Source organism: Echeneis naucrates, chromosome 13, assembly GCF_900963305.1.
Source record: "Echeneis naucrates chromosome 13, fEcheNa1.1, whole genome shotgun sequence".
Lineage (NCBI taxonomy): Eukaryota > Metazoa > Chordata > Actinopteri > Carangiformes > Echeneidae > Echeneis > Echeneis naucrates.
Window position 1 is genome coordinate 10,833,313 of NC_042523.1, and position 19,195 is coordinate 10,852,507.

Sequence of the window (19,195 nt, forward strand, 5' to 3'; positions counted from 1 at the left end):
ATCATTATTGAATATTTTTACAGGGCAAAAATCTATATTTCACTTATATCCAGGCTCTCCCATGCGGAACATTACAAACTTCAATTTTAGAATAAGGAGAAATAGAAAGACTTTCAACATAAATACCAGCTAATACAATTGGAAAACCGAATGCCACCCCTAAGTTTCACCTCGGACTAATATATCACATAGAACATATTAACACATCGTCAGCGATATCATTGGAGATCTATTATTTAATGGACTAATTATTACAACTGTACGGTTTCTGGGAGTGATACCAAAATGCTTAAAGTTAGCTACGGTACGCATCTGAAAACAGCCAGTGAGCCAAGCAGAGCTGGATGAGAGTTCATCAGTCACTAGACTAGAATGATTTGGAAAAATGGAAAATATTCACCAAGTGCTGAGCATTTGCTGTTTTCGCTTTGCTTTCTACTATATTAGTTCAGTGTTTATGCTGCAGGTCAGTGAGTTTTTACACTGAATATCTGAGAGCAGAGAAAGAAAGAGTGTTTTAATTTAGTCTGGGGAAATTGTGTATCATTTTCTCCTCAAAAATTGTATGCATCTACTGTTGGGATAATTATATTGTGGTGGCCATGTTTTGCTGATATGGACTGATGTATTAGTTCTTATTTGTGTGAACAGTTGTTTTTGTTATGATTGTTCTTGAGTTTCTTGTGTTTCACAGATGCTGCATATTTATTTAACCATTTAATACATTTTGGGATAGTTCATTAGGTGCCCCTGGGGAGTGTGGTGACCAACCTGCGAGCTAAAACCTAAAACCTGTTTCCTTGCTGTGTCCTGTGATGGCTTGTGTAGCACTGACACTCCCTGTACAGAAATGTATTGAAAGCTTCAGGCCAGCAGAGGGCTCTTCTGAACCACTGTTGGAAACTCTGACCACATCGCTGTTATTTCATGGTTTTCTTCAGCATTGTTGGAAGGTCATTACAAATATCCCCATGGTACAGTGTGTACATTTTGTATAACTAGTGGTCAGGATTAATGCTGCAAAATACGTCCACACATACACAAGCTCAGCAAATTAACTCTGTTTCAACTCCGTTTTAGTTCTGGCAGATAGTAGTAGACATACTGTATTAGATATTTTCATCAGAGGAACATGGAAACTCAATGTAATCTTGTAGAATAGATAAATAGGCTCTCAAGCATAAGTGGCAATTACATGAGCGATCTATTTATACCAAACAATCAGTGGCTAAAGATGAGCAAACTGAGAAGTAGTTTTTTTCTTCTTCCTCATTTCTGGAAATATCAGAATCACTCTCTGTTGCTGTTAATTGGAGCTCATCCCACCGAAATTCAGTGTCTCACAATTTAGCAAAACAAGTCCCATTTTAATTGCAATCGCATGAAATGCAATATTTTCCCCAAGAAAACAGACAGCTCACCCAACCAAGTTGCACAGTCTCTAAAAACAGCAAACACAGCTGCCTGAAACAGAATGACATTATCATTATATAAATTACAAAGTCACATACCATGGTGGGATGCCAACAGATCACGGAAATGTGGAAGAAAGGAAGGTTTGATGATGAATAAAGTCATTTAGAATTGTAAATATGCATGTATTCATAAAGAAAATTAGGATGTCTTGTGGTTGATACCATTTTGTTATTTTCTACAACATAAAAGAAAAACTTCCTAAAACAAAAAAAAAAAAAGGTAGATATGAGATCACGAAACTGGAATTAAAATAGAAAGTGTTTTCCACACTGTGACTTCAAGTTGATCATTTTTATTACAATCTTGTAATTTTGAATTTTTGTTTCATATTTAGAACTCGCCAAAAATGTGACTCTTTTTATCCCAAAATGCCAAAATGTTGTTTGAACTTTGTTCCAATTGGAAGCGTTTATTCTATAATGCTTTATTCATATTAATGACTTTTCATGCCATATTCCATCTGATATGGTTTACTTAACTTTTATTTATTAATGTTAACTCTCTAGAAACAAAACTTACATTATTCATTCATCCGCTCCATTGTTAATTCTCATTTCTGTGTTTTTCTCATTATTTTTCACTTTACATGAGAATTTTTATATTTTGCAATGACTAACTTTTTATTATTGAACAGTTTGTCTTTTTCTGGCAGTAATTTTCTTCCATGATTTACAAGTGGAGCGCAATAAAATAACCCCACTTGTAACTCTTCTGGGATCATGAACCATCATTTCAGAGAAAAGTTCTTGTCAAATGAGTACAGAGGAACTAATATTTGTCACACAGTGTTCTGTAGTGTAAGCATCCCTTTACAGGCTCATTATATCAGTTTATCAGACGTAGCAGGAATTTCCTCCAGTTCCTCCAGGGCTCTTCCAGCTCTGCGCACATCTCAATACAAACAACTCTTAGACAAAGTGACACTGCCATTTAAAAGCATGACAAAAAAGGGGCTGTGTTGAAATGTATTGCTCTCTCTGTTGGAAAAGTTCTTGGAACATAAAAAAAAAGAAATGCAGAGAATTTAAGGTTGCAGCAATAGTTGTTGCTTATCTTTGCATTGTGGTGCATTAGATATAAATGCCTTGCTGCTTTGGGTCCTGTGCGCTCCTGTGACACTCAGCCTATAAATAAACTCTGGAGTCCTCCTGGCCATCTGATGGTCCTTTCCACTTGCTTATACAATCATATATTTACTCACCACAGGGAAACAAAAGCCCTGCTCCTGTGACTAATAAAATCTGCTGACAAGGTATCTGAACAGGTCAACAGCTCAGACCCTCGGCCATGTGAAGGGAGATAAGAGGAGCTCAGTTAACTGCAGATGAGTCTGGAAAGGTCTTTCAGCTTTTATCAGCATATCCATGAGTGAAATATTTGGGAGTCTCCTTTTTCTCAGCCATGCTTGTAGCAGCAAAGTAAAACAACAAACAAACAAAACAAAAAAAAAACACTGCAAAGTAGAGTTTTTCATAATGAGGCAGAGCCAGACGGCGATCAGAGACACGGAAGGTCAGAGCCAGGGGGGCAAGAGGCCAACAGCTGAATCTCACATTCTTCCCCACAGACAGACAGACTACCATATCACACCATCTGTACCTCCTTGCACTGTCAACACACATGCTAACACACACATACACACTAACTTGACTGCAGCAAGCAGAAAAACAGACCAAGAATTACCCTAAATCCAGTTAAATCCTAAAACTCACACACACACGCAAGAAAGACAAACAAATAAATATTTCAGATGAATGTTTACTTTAGAGCTGCAAATATTTGCTTTTTTCCAGATTTATTGTAGTCATCCTTTTTCATAAGTATGTTTATTTTCTCCTTGCTGAGTGTTAAAAAGCACCACTTATGGACTTCAGCAGGTCACAGCACCCCGACAAGAAAAATTCACACATTCCCATCATAAAACAACTTAGTCATTTTTATATCTTGTTTTTGTACAAGTATAAAAAAAAAACAAAAACGTGTTAAATAAGTGTTGTAATGAGCTTTATAAGTGTTGGCAGCAGGATTATTTGCAGTTACAAAGAGGCTAACTGTTTCCAAAGGGGCTTTTAGACTTGGTTAAGTTGGGAAAGTTGATGAATAAAATGGAATAAAACTGGAGGACACTGTACTGTTCCTCAAATGTAATCAGGAAACAAACATTAATGTTGCTTTTCATGTTTTCTATGTAATTTTTCTGCTGTTCCTGGTCTGATTGGTGGTCTTTTAAAGAGACACATATCACATTTTAAATGTTCTTTCAAATGTATTTTCAGCACCCACTTCTTTTGCGATGGTTGGCCAGCCCCCAACTAGAGAATTAAACTCCACAGCTCAATGATGCCCCACAATATTCACACCATCACAGTGGATGGAAAAGCACATCAAAACATGTTGAACTCTTCCTTTAAAATGGTGTCTACTGCTTTAATCTGAAGACCAGGTCTTTCCACGAGGAATGCGAACTGTACTAGCTTTTGATTGAGTGGCAATGTCGGCTCCAGCTTGTCCAAATGAGACAGAATCTCGTGGACGGGACGGGGCTGAAAACCTAATGGCACCCTTTAAGCTTGTAAGGGATTAGCTGACATTAGACAAAAGACAGGCTCTTAAAAGATGCTTTCAGTTTTATGCAAAATATGAAATTAACATTTGCAAAATTGGATCCACAATCGCAATAAAAACAAGGGGGTAAAATAAATGTTACATTTTTTGTTTTTGTTTTTTATCTGAAAAACAAAGCTCTAGCTACATCAAAGCGGAGGCCATTAAAAGATTGTCTACCAATGGCTTTAAACTTAAATTACGACCACTGTTCCCATCTGACACCTCCTGGACTCCAGCCCCACTCAAGTTGAGATGCCTCTATTTTATGCCTGTTCAGCCTTTGTGGCCCTTAATAACATCCACACTTCTGAAACTGAGGTTGAAGCCATTGTGGGCCCCTCTTTGTGTCATGCCCTGCTACAGACATCTGGGCTCTTCTGTTGCCCAATTTTCAGTCCCATTGAGAGAAGACAAAAGAGAGCAGGCATCCGACTGTCCAGAATCGCCCTCTATCATGTTGGATTCTCACAGCCTGACATGGAGACAATGGAGTCGAAGGAGAAGAAGCAACAGCACCGATGAACTGGTCTGGTCTGTGTTGGAGGAGGGGGACGGAGTGAAACAGAGCTCCTAACCCCCTTGGGAGCCATGTGTGTCCACAAGTCCCCAGAAGGACAACCCAGCCCAGGCACCAGAGGGTCCAGCAGGGCCAGACTGTGGAGGGCTGGTTGTGAAACAACAGCTGCTTAATAAATAACACACAGAATCAGAGGCTGGATGCTGAATAGCAGGGGTGCAGTGGTGTTGAGTGGTAAGGGGCACAGGGGAGACCATTAAAATGCACAGATATTCAACAGAAAAGATGATATTGAGGATGCGAGGCTGAGAAAGTAATGATTGTGTTGAGGGGTGATGCTGCTTTGGAGAGTGATTATTACTAAACAGTAGCAATCATCAGTGTTGAGTGCCAGAATAAGTTTATTTATGCAAGGCAAAATGACAAAAACATCCCTGAAGGCCTCACTGTTGTCAAATATCAGATCCTTGACTCTGAGAAGGGAGATCTTCACTCACACAACAAACATTTGTTTTGCTTGTTTCTCACTGTGCATTTTTACAGCAGCTTTTTATATGAACTTACACATACAACACAAGGATCATGCTGCGGACTGCAATATGCCCCAACACTCCCAACTCACATGGTGCTGTATCCAGGTCACCTGAGTCAGTGGGAGTTGTCATCTGGACAACTTGTCTCCTCGGAGAATTAAAAAAATGTAAGTGCAGTGAAAATTGGGAAAAGTGGACTGTTCATAATGTAACACAATAGTCCTGCAGGTCTGTTGTCCCTGATATGTGTGTGACACCCACATTACAGATGGGGGTCTTTGTTGGTTCACGAATTGACAGCTGTTCCACAAAATAGTGATTTTATGATTTGTTGGATTTCTGTTTCAGTTTTTGATGATAAAAAAAACGAAATTGAAGAAAGCCAGCAAAATAACAATAACAGTTGTTTTTCTTCCCTCATCTTCTTTCCTCATCATGTGTCCGGGCCCCCCAGTTTGAATATCCCCCCTAAACTAAAACCTTGAAATCGTTTTAAAGCCTCTCCTTTTTTCAGCCTATCTGTAAAATGAAGAGGGCCAGAGCATGCTAAAAAAATAAAAAACAAGTTATTCGTGCATTCGTGAGAACACTTGGGTTTAAGCAGCAGGATACTAAACCTTCACATCAAATCTCTAATTTAAATCTGCTGTACCAGAAATGACTCTGTAGGTTTTTATCTCGGTCGTCCATCGTGTGAGGACGAAATATAAACTCTGGACACACACACGGCGCAGATGTCGTGTCTGTCTCTTTAAAACACTGACTCCTGGAGGCTGGCAGGGTTTGTTGCGGAGAGCAGGGAGTGAGTGCGCAGCTCGGCTCGGCTCGGCTCGGCATGTGCAGCGATTCACATCCTGGCCCGATCACAGCAGAGTGACAGAGGGGGGCTTTTCCCTTCACATTCAGGACCGATTTAAATTGAGTTCCGCCTTTTTGGTTGTTGTTGTTGTTGTAATTGTTTGCAGCAGGGCATCAGAGAGAAGAAGTGTCTCTGAGTGTTTGTGTGTTTGTGCGGGACCATGCGGGGACGGAGAAGTGATGCTGCTGAGTTTGGTTATTAGGTGCTGAAGCTCATCCCGCTGCTGTCATGGCTTTCTGGGAGTGACATCAAAGTTTTTTCGGGGGGATTTTATTCGCCTGAAATCTTCCAGCTGGGGCTCAGATCCAGATCCAGATCGCTCCAGTTTACCTGCTCTCCGCTCAGATCTGGGCGCTGCTTCAGGACCGGAGCCCTGATTTTTCATTGGCATTTTGACCCCGAGGATCCGACACCAGGAGTGCGGAGATGAACTTTGGAAATTTACTATTTGTGACTGTCTCGTTCTTCACCATCGCTTCAGGTAAAATTTGAAGCAAGCGCAAATGTATTTTAAAGCTCTCTCTCTCTCTCTCTCTCTCACACACACACTGCATGTGATATGACTACCCTGTTGTGTTTTCTGTCCCTGCAGATAGAACAGATGGCTATAAATACTGTGTTTGCTTGTATATCGAAAACATTTCAATGATGAAAACAGATTTACAGGAGCAGGGAAATGTCACATGAGCATTCATTTGTAGTTTGGTGAATGAGCTCTGAGGGCTCTGAGGGTGGGGGCCACCCAGGGAGCCCATCAGGCATCAGAGGAGGTCAAACCAGGCTTCACTGTGAGACAAGTGAAAGATGGAGGTGCAGAGATGTTATAAAAAAAAAAGCTTTTAAAAGCTCATTTTTGATTACACTTGAGAGCAGGATTACATATTTTAACGTTTGCTCCAATAAGAGTTTGCATTTCCAAACCTTAATCCAAATAAAAGCAGGGATCAGAAAAACGATACATGAAGTGCAGATGGGTTTTCCGTACACATTGAGATTATGTGATGTGATTTTCTAAAAAAACAAAACAAAAACAACACCACGTATTTTAGGTGATGATGCATGTTGGAACTGAATTTATTTACACAACATTTTGAGTGTGTGGTGATGTGATTTGAGTCATACAATTGGTTACGCTCAATGTACTGACTGAGAGTTGGTGGCATTAAAGCATCAACAAAATATGAACTTCCTTAAAATAGGCTTCAGAAGAAATTCCATGAACAATATAAAAGGTGATATGGTAGCTACACACACAACCCACCTTCAGCCTTTCCACTTTTTTTCTTGCTATCTACCAAAATATAGCTATTATTTAGTCTGTTGTAGTTATTTTTGACATATCTGGCTATGTAGCTACTCAATGCTATGTTATGTTCACTTCATCTTTGTATTTTTGTCACTGGCAGAGAAGCCAGTGACAAATGACAGTGAAACAACACATTAAAACTGGGGTGAGGGAAAAGAAAACAAGTTTGAAGATGTCAAAACATCTTTATAGTTGGAGGATGATTGTCTGTCAGACTATGCCTCCTTTTAGAGATGCACCTTTCAATCCATTGTATAGAAGAAAACATTGATAGTAACAGCTTTTAACATTAAGGACATGATGACACAAAATACCAACAAAAAAATTGTAAAATAATATTCTGGTCCAGCCAAGTTAGTTGTCTAAGTCTTTTTTTCCATTGTCTTCAATGATAAAAAATGTTTCACTTTACCTCAGTAATCCCTGTGACTGAAGTTGACTGTTGTCATGTCTTTGAATTATTATGCTGAATACAAGTGTGAAAGAGTATTTATTATTATTTGAAATGTGCCAAGAACACTAGCATGAAATTGACTATTTCATGTTTGATCATACGCTTGACTGAAATGACTGAAATATATTTTTAATGTAGTTTGATTATTGTTTGTATATTTTGGGATAAGAGTGTGAAACTCTTGTCTAAATGTGTTGGTTCACTGCCAGAAAACACTGGCACATTACTGAATTTTGTTGTTGCTGTGTGCTCTCGTTCTCGTCCCTTTTTCCTTTGTAATGTCTTTCTTCTGTTGTAAAAGACCTTCCAAGTCACAAAGTCTCTATTAGAGACACCAAAAGGAATTACTGCCGCAAAACCTGCCGGTAGTAAATTTTATAAAAAATAAAAAATAAAAAAAAAAGCTTTCAATTTTTAAAAGTACTTTTTAACACCCACACCATCTGCCTACATCTGTTTATCTGGAGTTAGTATTTCCTCTCATTTGAACCTCAGTTATACAGCTTAATTCAAAGTGGAGTGATGTGCCTTTTCATAAAACTATTTGAGGAAACAGGATTCATGACTTCTATGGAAGCTGTGTGGAGGCAAATGCTCATTTGTAGACAGTATTTGGTAATTTTTATAAAAAAGAGGAAATCCCAGCATTATGGTGAGATGTGCTTTGTTTGTGGTTGTGTGTCAAACCTTTCTATAATTGTAACAGAAAGCAGTAACCTTCAAACGCTCTGTTCAATTTGACACAGCAGCTCCTTCTGTTTCTCTTTGTCTCCTTCCCCCTCTCTCGCTCTCTGTCTCCTTCTGCCCCCCCTCAAAAACACACAGACACACAAATCTCAATTAATACAACATCAGTCTAGACCTTAATGTATCTTATTGAAATTTCAGTTATCTTGAGCTGCATTCACTGTGGAACTAATTGCTGCTAAACAACCTTTAGCCGGTGATTTGTGTCCACTCAGTCCTCCAGCTCATTACTTGGTGACAAATATGGCTGAAGGCTGACTAAAGTCTCTTGCAGTCCCTCTTGATGAAATGACCAAGGATGATAAAACCACTTTAGAACCCAGTTAGTCGTCATATGTGCCACAGTCTTGAGTCATGTTGCCGGACGTCGATGATGTCCTACTTCTGGTACAATTGCTGATGACATCATTTAGAGATTAGACGATGGATAGGGGAGGATGGCTGCCAAACAAAGGCTCCAAAAGCCCGGACTCATGCCAGAAAATAAAATAAAACCTGTCTTCTTTGCTTTGAAATTTTGTTTGTTGTGGCATGTTATCGCCCCCCTGCAGAGATTAGTTGGCAATGTCATGAGCGCTCCTTGGATATTTTTGGCCTTTTTAACTATGTAAATGAACTGAACTTAAAAGACAAGAATATCTTTGCAAACAGCCATACTGACAAGTTGCCAGCCATCTGCTGCTGTCTTGCTTGAACAGTGAGAGCATGAAAAACAAGTTAGTCTCTGAGCTTTCTCTGCGCAGGTAGATAGTTTTGTGTTCCTCCGCAGGTATCAAGCTGCGAACTCAGACAGGTCGATGTATGAGTCAGCCTGTTGCTAAAAGGCGCTGAGATCAGAAGCAAAGCAGGATGCCCCCTCTGCAGCTTTGTTGTTTTCACACATTAGCGTGACAGCAGTGCACTTCTGCCCCCGGGGGAGGATGCAGGGTTAATATTTGTAAATACTAATTAATGAGAATGGCCGCCACTATGGAATGCAACAGCTGGGAGCCAAGAAACGCCAAATCTAGCCTGAATCAACAGGGTTTTTAAAGACACAATCTTGAGCTCCCCCTTCAGCTCTTTGCCTGCTAACTTGGTGTTTGATGAAGCAGAAATGTAGAAGATGCCGTGAGCAAGCATGTGGGTGTGTGTCAGTTTGCAATTAGGAACGATGCAATAACTTGTCTATCAGAGCTGCATGCAGCACTAATGGGCTTTTATTTGACTGTGGTTGCCTGCTCTCTGTATTTCTTTGCATGCTTTTTGAGTAAATGGAGAAATTTTCACAGATCATACGCAATCCTGGGAATTACTTCATCTAACCAACCATCCAAACATGATCACATTGTAATGAGTCTGTAGCTATTTTTCTGTTAATTCAACTGGAGAGAAAGCCAAGAATCATCCACACTGTTCATAACCGACGTTACTGACAATATTTGGAACATTATTGATCATATAGACATGCACAGCTATACTGCATTATAAAGGATAAGGCCTGTACCTGGAAATTAAGGACACCAGCATCACTGTTTTTGTAACAGCAGCATCAAATAATAATGTAAAAATTATTTAACAGCATGGAAAGCTTGTGATGAACAACTGGAGTCAGCATCTTCTCCTGGCCTTCCAGACCTTTTTACTTTCAACTCACTGTTCAGCTCCAATGTCCAACACTGACTGTTTTTGTTCACTCCTCTCGTAGTCCTGATTCTAGCCTGTGGCACAGAGTTGTCTTAACCACAACAGGTCTAAAAACACTGCCTCTGCTCAACACTAACAACAGACAGTTAACAACTAGTTGTTGACTTTGGTGGAGCATTTAACAGATGAAGAGTCAGATTTTGCCCCCAGGGGATGGTGGAGACCACAGACATTGTTAAAAGGGAGGCTATTATCCAGATTCATAAGATGAATGATTGTAACTGCTAAATAAAATAAAGAAGTGACTATTTGTCAATATTTGACATAATATCCACACGTGTGTGTGTGTGTATTTCTCTTTGAAAAGCACCTCTGCCTCTCACCTTGACAAACTAATTTGTGCAGACTAGCTTTGAGAATATTCTGCTGCATGATAACCTTGCATGAAGCAAAAAAAAAAAAACTCAAATTCACAGTGTCCCCTCCATATCTAGCGAGGTTGACTGCTCAAGGTTGACTACCATTCACTCTCATGGATTATATTAGTTCTGTTTTGCACATCGTGGTGAAGGTTTCTGGAAGATCTGGCCCAAACTTCAGTACAAAGATGATGGTTCATACCTATCTTGTTTTGAACAACGATTTCTGGCATTGTGAGACTCAATACAGTGCTCTTTAATAGAAAGAGTAAAAACTATTAAATAGTGCAGGGCTCGGATTGTAGAACTGATAAACATGGGTTCCTTTTTGTAACTTGTCGGATATTAGCACATTGTAAATACTGCAGAGAATCCACTTGAAGCAGTCAAGACTCTTTTTTTGAGGTCTTTAATAACATCCTCATAAAACTGAACGTAAAGTAAATTGAGGATGTTCCTTGTGATTAAAATGCTGTGACTTGCTGCACCATATGGAAAAAGCTGTGAACTCCATGAACTGATACAACTGCTTAAATTAACTGAAGCACTATTGTGAAACATCTCTTCTTGTGTTTATGTAATTTGTTCTGAAATGCCACAATGACATCAGTAGATGATGTCCTCCCCTGCTTGTTCATCCCTTGTAAGTTTGAAAGTCATTTCACACCAGAATGCCCCAGATTAATAATTTTCACAGAAACCAAGGCACACTCCAAATTACTATGTGCACTTTGATGTCTGTGAGGAGCCACCGTGGGCTCTAATGGGCTGTGTTTATGATCTGTCTAAAAACATACCTTCACGGTGGTCCCCATTATGGTTGTAATGGTTGTATGTTTTATCTGTGTCACAAATTGTGGCTGACAGAGTTTTCTGTTTGCTGAAAGGTGCTTTCAACCGCTGCACCACAATCTTCCTGTCACAAAGTAAACATTACTGTGAAAATATTCCTTCTCACAAAAAAATGCTTTGCTGTCGTGCTCAAGGTGGCTAAGACTTTTTACTGATTGCACACTTGTCACAGGACAGCCACCTCAAGCTGTTTTGGTGCTCTTTTGTTTGACAAGACGATTTTTTCTCTAATACATCAACATTGCATCAAATTGATTCACATGCATAACTACAGCTGCAACAAGTGCCCTTAAATGTTCATAACTGATCTCCAGCCACCAAAACTATTTCTTAAACTCAACCACGTCTGCATGGTTGGAGTTATTAACTATTATTAGTACTAATTTTACACATATATTGGCATACACAGCAGTTTGTCATGGTGACATTTTTAAGCTTTAGACAAAGTCCAAGCAGTGGAACAGTGAAAACGATGCAAAACAAATGGGCCTTAACAAAAGTGTATAGCAACATTAAAAGGACAGATTGTTAATTGTTGTTTTCAATTGAAGATCAATGGTTTATCTATGTGGTTGTCTGTTTTCCTGTGAATAAGTGAAAGATCAATATTCTGATCGGCTCATATGATCACATTGCTACAAGTCTACCTGACATGAGTCACGAGTCCCTCTAAACCTGTGACAACAACTGTTTATTTTTCTCATGAGGCTTTGAAGGATTGTTGTCAGTTCTGAGAAAATAACCCACACTATTCCACACGTACACACTTATGCTGTTGTACTGTGTTATAATCTTGGGGCCAGGGTTTTTGTGATAAATTTAATTCCTTTAAAAAAAACATTTTCTGGTTGTTAGAGCTTTGGCAGATTTGTCAACAAGTGCAACCCTCCGATGAGACCTTTCTATTTTTCAAAGTAAAAAAAATCCCAACAATATATACTGCTGCTGATAACAATGTGAAGTTGTTAACATCTTGGGCAGTGCGGCGGCGTAGTGGTTAGCACTGTTGCCCCACAGTGAGAATATTTATGATATGATCCAGTGTGACACACTACTCCTGTGCTGCATCAATTTTGATTCAGTCTGTCTCATAAGTTCTCTGTTTTCACTGAAATGCAATACTGTGCTGTTTTAAGAGGTCATCTCTCTCTTATTCGGTGTTTGTTTTTGTGATCAAAAACAAGTTATGATTGAAGAGGATGGGCACGCACTGTGATGTAACGACATTACATGAGTCGGGATTTGAAACTGCCAGTGCAGCCTTTGCATGATTGAAATCACAGTTAACCACCAGGACACACGTCTTCAAAACTGAACAAACAAGAGTCAGATGAGTCGTTATATGCTTAACTATCCAGTCAATACACTCTGGAAGTACTCTGCACAAACACTGTATAAATTTGATCAAATGTAATCTAAAGGAAAGACCATTATCATATCTTAACACATCAGCATACACTCACATAGCATGAGACCATTTACAGTACACTTGTTCTCAGTCTGTAAAAAGTGTGCTTTTATGTCAAGACTAAGTGGAGGTGCTGTGGCACATTTTAACAGCTCGATTAGTATTCATCCACATCCTGCATTAGTGTTTTGAGCTGTCCTGATTTGTGACCCCGGGGTGTTAGCTTGAGCGCTCATTGCTCTTTAGATGTTTACCTCAGGTTTATGCCATGATGGTGATTCCTGGCCTGCAGGGATCAAATCAGTTCCCGAATAGACATAAATCTGCTTACAGCAGAAAAGTGAGGGTTTATCTTGAGGCCTCAGATTTACGTGTAATATAACAGTGAAATGTGCAACAACATATGTGTCACTGGGTGAGTCCTGACTGTTTCTTTCAAATGATAATGGTAGACTTTCAGGCAGTCTAGATAATGTACTGGAAATAATGCCTCAAAGAGAGACCCATGATAATCAGTGGCACAGTGGCCATTTCATTTTCTTGCCATTTTTTGCTTTTCTTTTTTTTCCTGGAGAGTGAGGGTGAGACCATCTGTTCCTAAGAACTAAACTAAAAGCCACGGCATTTTGAACTATTCATTTTTATAACTGGAACACATTGTTAGAGACATTTGGTCTTGCTCTAAAAGCTTACCTTGGGTCTTAAAGCAGTGTGCCTTTCCCTTACAGCCAAAGGGAAGATAGTAATGGATCCCTAGAGAGAGGGAGTATGGGAGTTGCATCTCTATATCTCTATGCCTCACTCATTCTCTCAGCTTGGGTCTCCCTTTCCTTACAGTACTTCCACCTTTCCACCAGCTATTATTTCTGCCTCTGCCACAGTCCTGATTGACACCAAGACTGGCCACTATCACATCACATGAGTGATAGCTTCCTTGGTACAGTTGGTGTCTTTTGGTAAATATTCTGCTATATATTATGTACTCTTAAGCACAAAGCAACAGCGGTCACATTCTTTTGCTTTTTTGAAGGAACAAATGTGTGTAACAGGTTGTTAATGGAATATGCAACGCTTTGCACTGAATCCAGAGTCAGCCTTCAAAGGGAGATTAGCCAGGATTCACTTCTTCTCCACACACACACACACACACTCACACACAGTTATCAACCACACTGTCTGCGTCTTTGTATGGCAACTCCAAAGAAACATATTCATACCTTTCAAGCGTCTTTATTCCTCTCAGCACTGTTACAAATAGATGATGTGTGTTCATGAATGGTAGGTGGTCGTGCTCAGAAAATATCTGTCCACATCTCTACATTACAGGGTCCCGGGCACGCTTTGAGGACAGTGTGCCTCGAATAGTGGAGAACCCCTCAGACTTGATTGTCTCCAAAGGGGAACCGGCCACCCTCAACTGCAAGGCAGAAGGCCGACCAACTCCCACCATCGAATGGTATAAAGACGGTGAACGTGTGGAGACCGACAAAGATGACCCCCGTTCCCACCGCATGCTCCTGCCCAGTGGCTCCCTCTTTTTCCTACGCATCGTACATGGACGTCGGAGCAAACCAGATGAAGGCGTCTATACCTGTGTGGCTCGCAACTACATCGGAGAAGCCATTAGTCGTAACGCTTCACTGGAGGTTGCAAGTAAGGCTTTATGTTATTGATCACTGTCCTAAAAGTGTGTGTGTGTGTGTGTGTTTCCTTTTGCTCTACACACATTTACATACAAGTGTTTACAGTATACAGATGCCCCACAGCGTGTCCCAGATCCTTTTTTCATCCGTCAGGCAGCTTTGTGGAGATCCACAGAGAGAATAATGACATGAAACAACTGTAGGAACCAACCCCAATAGGATGGTGTTGCATGTGGAGATAAATTCAGTAATAAGCACTGTCGTATGCAGTTGGACCTAATTTTGGGTTACTGTGACAAAAAAATGAATGGATGTACTTTGGTCCTGTTTTCTTGTATAGGGTTTTTATTGCAGTCACCATGAACAACCTTTTTGAAGAAGTTCACAGAAGTAATATGGCTTTCCTCTTTCACATTTGAATCTCATGCACTGGTTTCCTGTCAGATTTTCAAAGAATGCCATGAAGCGAAAGAATATATATGATATATGATAACGAAAATGAATATGGTACTTGTAAATATAGTAAATACATATGTGTGATTTCAGCTCCTTGTAGATCATTGTAAAACTGTACTTTATATGTGTAAGCAGGGCCCTGTGATGGACTGGCAACCTGTCCAGGGTGTACCCTGTCCTCTTCCAGTGTGAGCTGGGATTGGATCCAGCAACCTACGCAACCCAGAAGCATATAAGCGATTGAAGATGAATGAATGAATGAATGAATTAATGTGTAGGCAGATCATCTATAGCTCTATTTTCCTTCTAAACATGTAGCTGAAGAGTAGTACAGCCGGGGATTATGCACCTTCTCATATCTTGTTGAGTGCACTGAGGTAAAAAGAAGCCGAGTCTATTATTTTCCCTCTTTGATCCCGGACACGTGTCATTGTCTCCCTCTCCCTTGCTAGTGTGGCTCGTCCCTGGGCTGAGCTGCAGCTCTCTTTGGCATGAGGAAATGGATTAGTCTGTGGTCTGATTAGGGGAAGGAGCATGACAGATTAGCAAGGTCGAATTTATCCTCATGATACAGAAAAAAAAACCCAAAAAACAGCTATTTGAGCAGCATCTTCCTCCACCAACCATCCTGAGGCTTCCTCCCTGACAGTATGTGTAAGTGCTCATGGCTGGCTGACCTCATCTGTGGCTTGTGTCCAAAAATAGTGACAGCCTCCTCGGATACGCTGTATATTGGGAACCTTAAAGCCGAAGCAAATAGCCAGCTGTGATAAGATACTGTCACACTCTTTTACATTGTTGATAATGAAATTTTACATTGTGAGGAGTTGAAGATTACGATCCAGTCGTATATTGGTAAAGGGGTGATTCACCTCTGGGTACAGAGTGACTAACAGCATTAATAACTGTCTGTTTTGTCCTAATCTCACTGCCTCAGGCCAGTGAGGGCATATGCTAAGACAGCATGGTGGTGGTCTTATACTCCCCCTCCCCTCTGTGTAAGGTTGTGCTGACTCTGTTGTAAATAGTGACCCAATTAGCTCTGGCAGGGAGGTGGGGAAGTATGCAGTGTTAATGAGGGGCCAGTTGTACACTGGTGGTCTTACTGAAGTGTGTGTGGGTTTGTGTGTGTGGCAGGAGTCTGAGGGACAACAGGTGGGAGGAAGAAGAGCTTTAAGCCCCCACTGAGCAGTAATTAATACTGATGCATCTGTTCAGCTGTTAGTACAGCTCTGAGTCGGGCACAGGCACTAACCTGGTTTTAACCACATCAATTACTCATTAATTGTTAGTGAATGATGCATAATGTATTTTGCTGCATGACTAAGACTTTTCCCTGCAGTGCTCTCACAGGCTTGTTCTTCACTCATTCCATCCATGTTAAGGTGGAATTGCATCTATTTTGATACGCATCTCTGCAAACCTGTGAGTCACATTGTCCTTCCCGCATTGGATCCAGTTAGTCAGGAGCAATATCTGAATCACACTGTGATTCAGATATTGAGAAAATGCCACACACACATATGACAAGTGTTGCTGACTATTGTAATAAATACATTATTCACAGGTACACACATTTGTTTTGGTTTCAAGCTGTAACAAGAATTTTAGTTCACACACACAGCTGTGGTATGCGTATGTGCTGAAAACAATACAGAGTAACTTCTGTAATTGGCATTAGTAGTTCATAATTTTACACAAGTGTGATTAACATCCACATTTGACCATGTTAGAGTCAGTGAAATACAGAAAAATGTTTACTTAAGCAACCCCTGCAGCTGCTGTGGTGGTATATTGTAGCTTTTATTATGACTTGTACACTCTGTAACTATGTATTTAGTAGGGGTAGGAATCTTTTCCTATCTCACGATTCGATTTCGATTTTTGGGGCTACGATTCAATTCAAAATCGATTTTCAATTCAAAACTATTTGATTCGTAATGAATTCTGCTTCAATCTATAGGTGTGCAAAGGATCCTAATGATCTACTCCCAGTCTGCTTTGCAAGACAGAATGACAAACAGAGACATTAATGTGTCTTTTTCACATTTATTAAGTTTTAAAAATGTATCCATGCTGAGATGGAATTGTTTCTTAGTAATAAGTAATAATAATAATAATATTACTTATTCTAAGTAATAAAAAATAATAAAAGTGTCTCTTTATTAAAAAAAAAATAATAATAAAAAATATTGTGCAGTTAAACATGGGTTCCTCATTTTGCAAACCTTGCACACTGCAAAGCTGATGTCAAGCTCAGTCTTCCCGGGCATTTGGTAAAAAGAGCCCTATGAAATCTGCAATTACGAAAAAACGGAATTCATTATAAACACGGAATAACAGAGTTGGCCGACATTTTACATAAAAGTTTTTTTCCCGGAATAAAAAGGAACGTAAATGTTGGGAAAATGCTCAGAGGGGGTCACTAATAATGCGCACACCCCTACCCATGAATGAATGAATGAATGAATGTGGTGACTTGAGCGTAGTGGGCGCAGTTCAATTCCCAGTGGGAGCACCTGAACATGTCAAAGCTAATTGGTTAATTGGTGACGAGTAATGGACTGGGCTACAGCAAGGAATAGTGACCCCCCCCAGAGACTAGACTCTAACCCTAACCCTAGCCTTTTTTTTTTTTTTTTTGAATAAAAAGGAAAGTATCCGTCAGGGAAATACTCTGAGGGGGTGACTAATAAGGCCGCCCCCCCACCAGCGAAGGGGCCGGCTGAGTGCATGCGTATGTTCCAGAACCAGCTCTGTGGTGACATCAGGACATCCCACATACAAAATGGATTATTGGATTATTATGGATTTAAATCGATTCTGAATCGTACTAAATGAACATTTTTGGCACACCCCTAGTATTTAGACTGTGTGACAGCTAAAAGTATCGGTAATAACCAGACAGTAAACCAGGTATGACTAGGCCTATTTGACTGTGGAGAATTAGTTGGCTCAGTTTATTACCCAGCCAGCACAGACCAGCGTACAGGGGGTGAAAAATCTGGCTTGATAGAGTTTAAGCTTCCCGAGTGAACACTGATTTATTGTCATGAAAAGGTTTTGCAAAGGTAACCTCTATAAATAAATTAGATATGATTGAACCTGCTTGGACCCAATGTTTCATTCTGAGCCTGTACCATCTGTACAAATCTCAACAGCGTAGTGTGGACATGTGTGGTTGAATAGCTGACGGAACATCTTGTCAAGAACTGATCTCTATTTCTTGGTTCCATCATAAGTGAGCTGCTACAGAACAGGAAAATAAATAGCTTTTTTAAGACACCGTTAGATAAATCCTAAATGTCATTTGTATTTTACCGATGGATGTGTTCTATTTAACAGTGTTACTGTAGGGGAAATGATTCTGAAAATTAATGACAACACCAGTATTCACTTTTTGGGAAATTGATGTTGACGTTGATTCTGCTGTCAAATATGTTGATGTTGACAAGCCAAGTCATGTCTTTTCTCTTGTTTTCATGTGAACTTCTGCATAGTTTTCACTTTATTGCTTTTTCCCCAAAAAGCCATAAGACAGCAGATAATACTACTGTCAAATGGCAAGCCAGTTACAGGAATAAAAGGAGTTGTCCCAAAGCACAGTAATATATGGGGCTAAGAATAAGGTAGGTAAGAGTTCATATTTCAAATAACAGAAGGAAATTTAGGAGAGACAAATGTCAAATTCAACTCTGAGTCATAGTGGTATGTGTTCAAAAATAATTCCTCAAAAACTGAGACATACCTCTCAGCAGAGTCTGTCTCTATTCAATGCACATTTGCTTAAACGCTTATTGGTAGCACCTCAAGGTCCACCAGTCATGTTTTATATACCCACTGTTGCTCCCCTCTGGACTACCTCCTGGAGAGGAGCTTCCTTTTACTGGATAAGCCAGGAGGCATCATCATTCAGCCACCCCCCCTCCAAGCACTCAGTGATCAGCTGACTTGCCCGAATGACTGTCTCAACTGAATGATGAGACAGTGGAGATGGAGTGAAATCTATTTCCTTTTTTTTCCCCTTTTTGCTACATAAAAGGGGGGAAGAGTAGAAGGGTCTTTTTCAAAATTGTGAATGTCTGCCTGTCTGAGTGAGCAGACAAGTCACATGATTTGGCAGGATTAGAATAAAGTAGGACAAATGAAAAATAAAACTTGCTTAAAAGGCTTTAGAGCCAGATGTTCCTCTTACCCTTGATGAGGGATTACGAAGGAATCAAAGTTCTGTTGCAGCTTGTTTCTTGCCCTCTTCTGCTCTATGGTCTCCTTTCACTGGAGAGTCTTCAGAT

At 40.0% G+C, this 19,195-nt stretch overlaps 2 protein-coding genes across 2 annotated transcripts in view; one reads left to right on the forward strand and one right to left on the reverse strand.

Moving 5' to 3' along the window:
• esamb (endothelial cell adhesion molecule b) overlaps positions 1-6,383 on the reverse strand; it is a 51,100-nt gene extending 44,717 nt beyond the window's left edge. Inside the window, exon 1 of the mRNA XM_029517738.1 lies at positions 6,323-6,383. Within this exon, the coding sequence (XP_029373598.1) occupies positions 6,323-6,383 (61 nt within the window). The remainder of the gene's footprint in view (positions 1-6,322) is intronic.
• LOC115053174 (roundabout homolog 2) overlaps positions 6,353-19,195 on the forward strand; it is a 42,631-nt gene continuing 29,788 nt past the window's right edge. The window contains exons 1-2 of the mRNA XM_029517739.1: positions 6,353-6,473; positions 14,131-14,457. Of these exons, the coding sequence (XP_029373599.1) occupies positions 6,419-6,473; positions 14,131-14,457 (382 nt within the window). The 5' untranslated portion in view covers positions 6,353-6,418. The remainder of the gene's footprint in view (positions 6,474-14,130; positions 14,458-19,195) is intronic.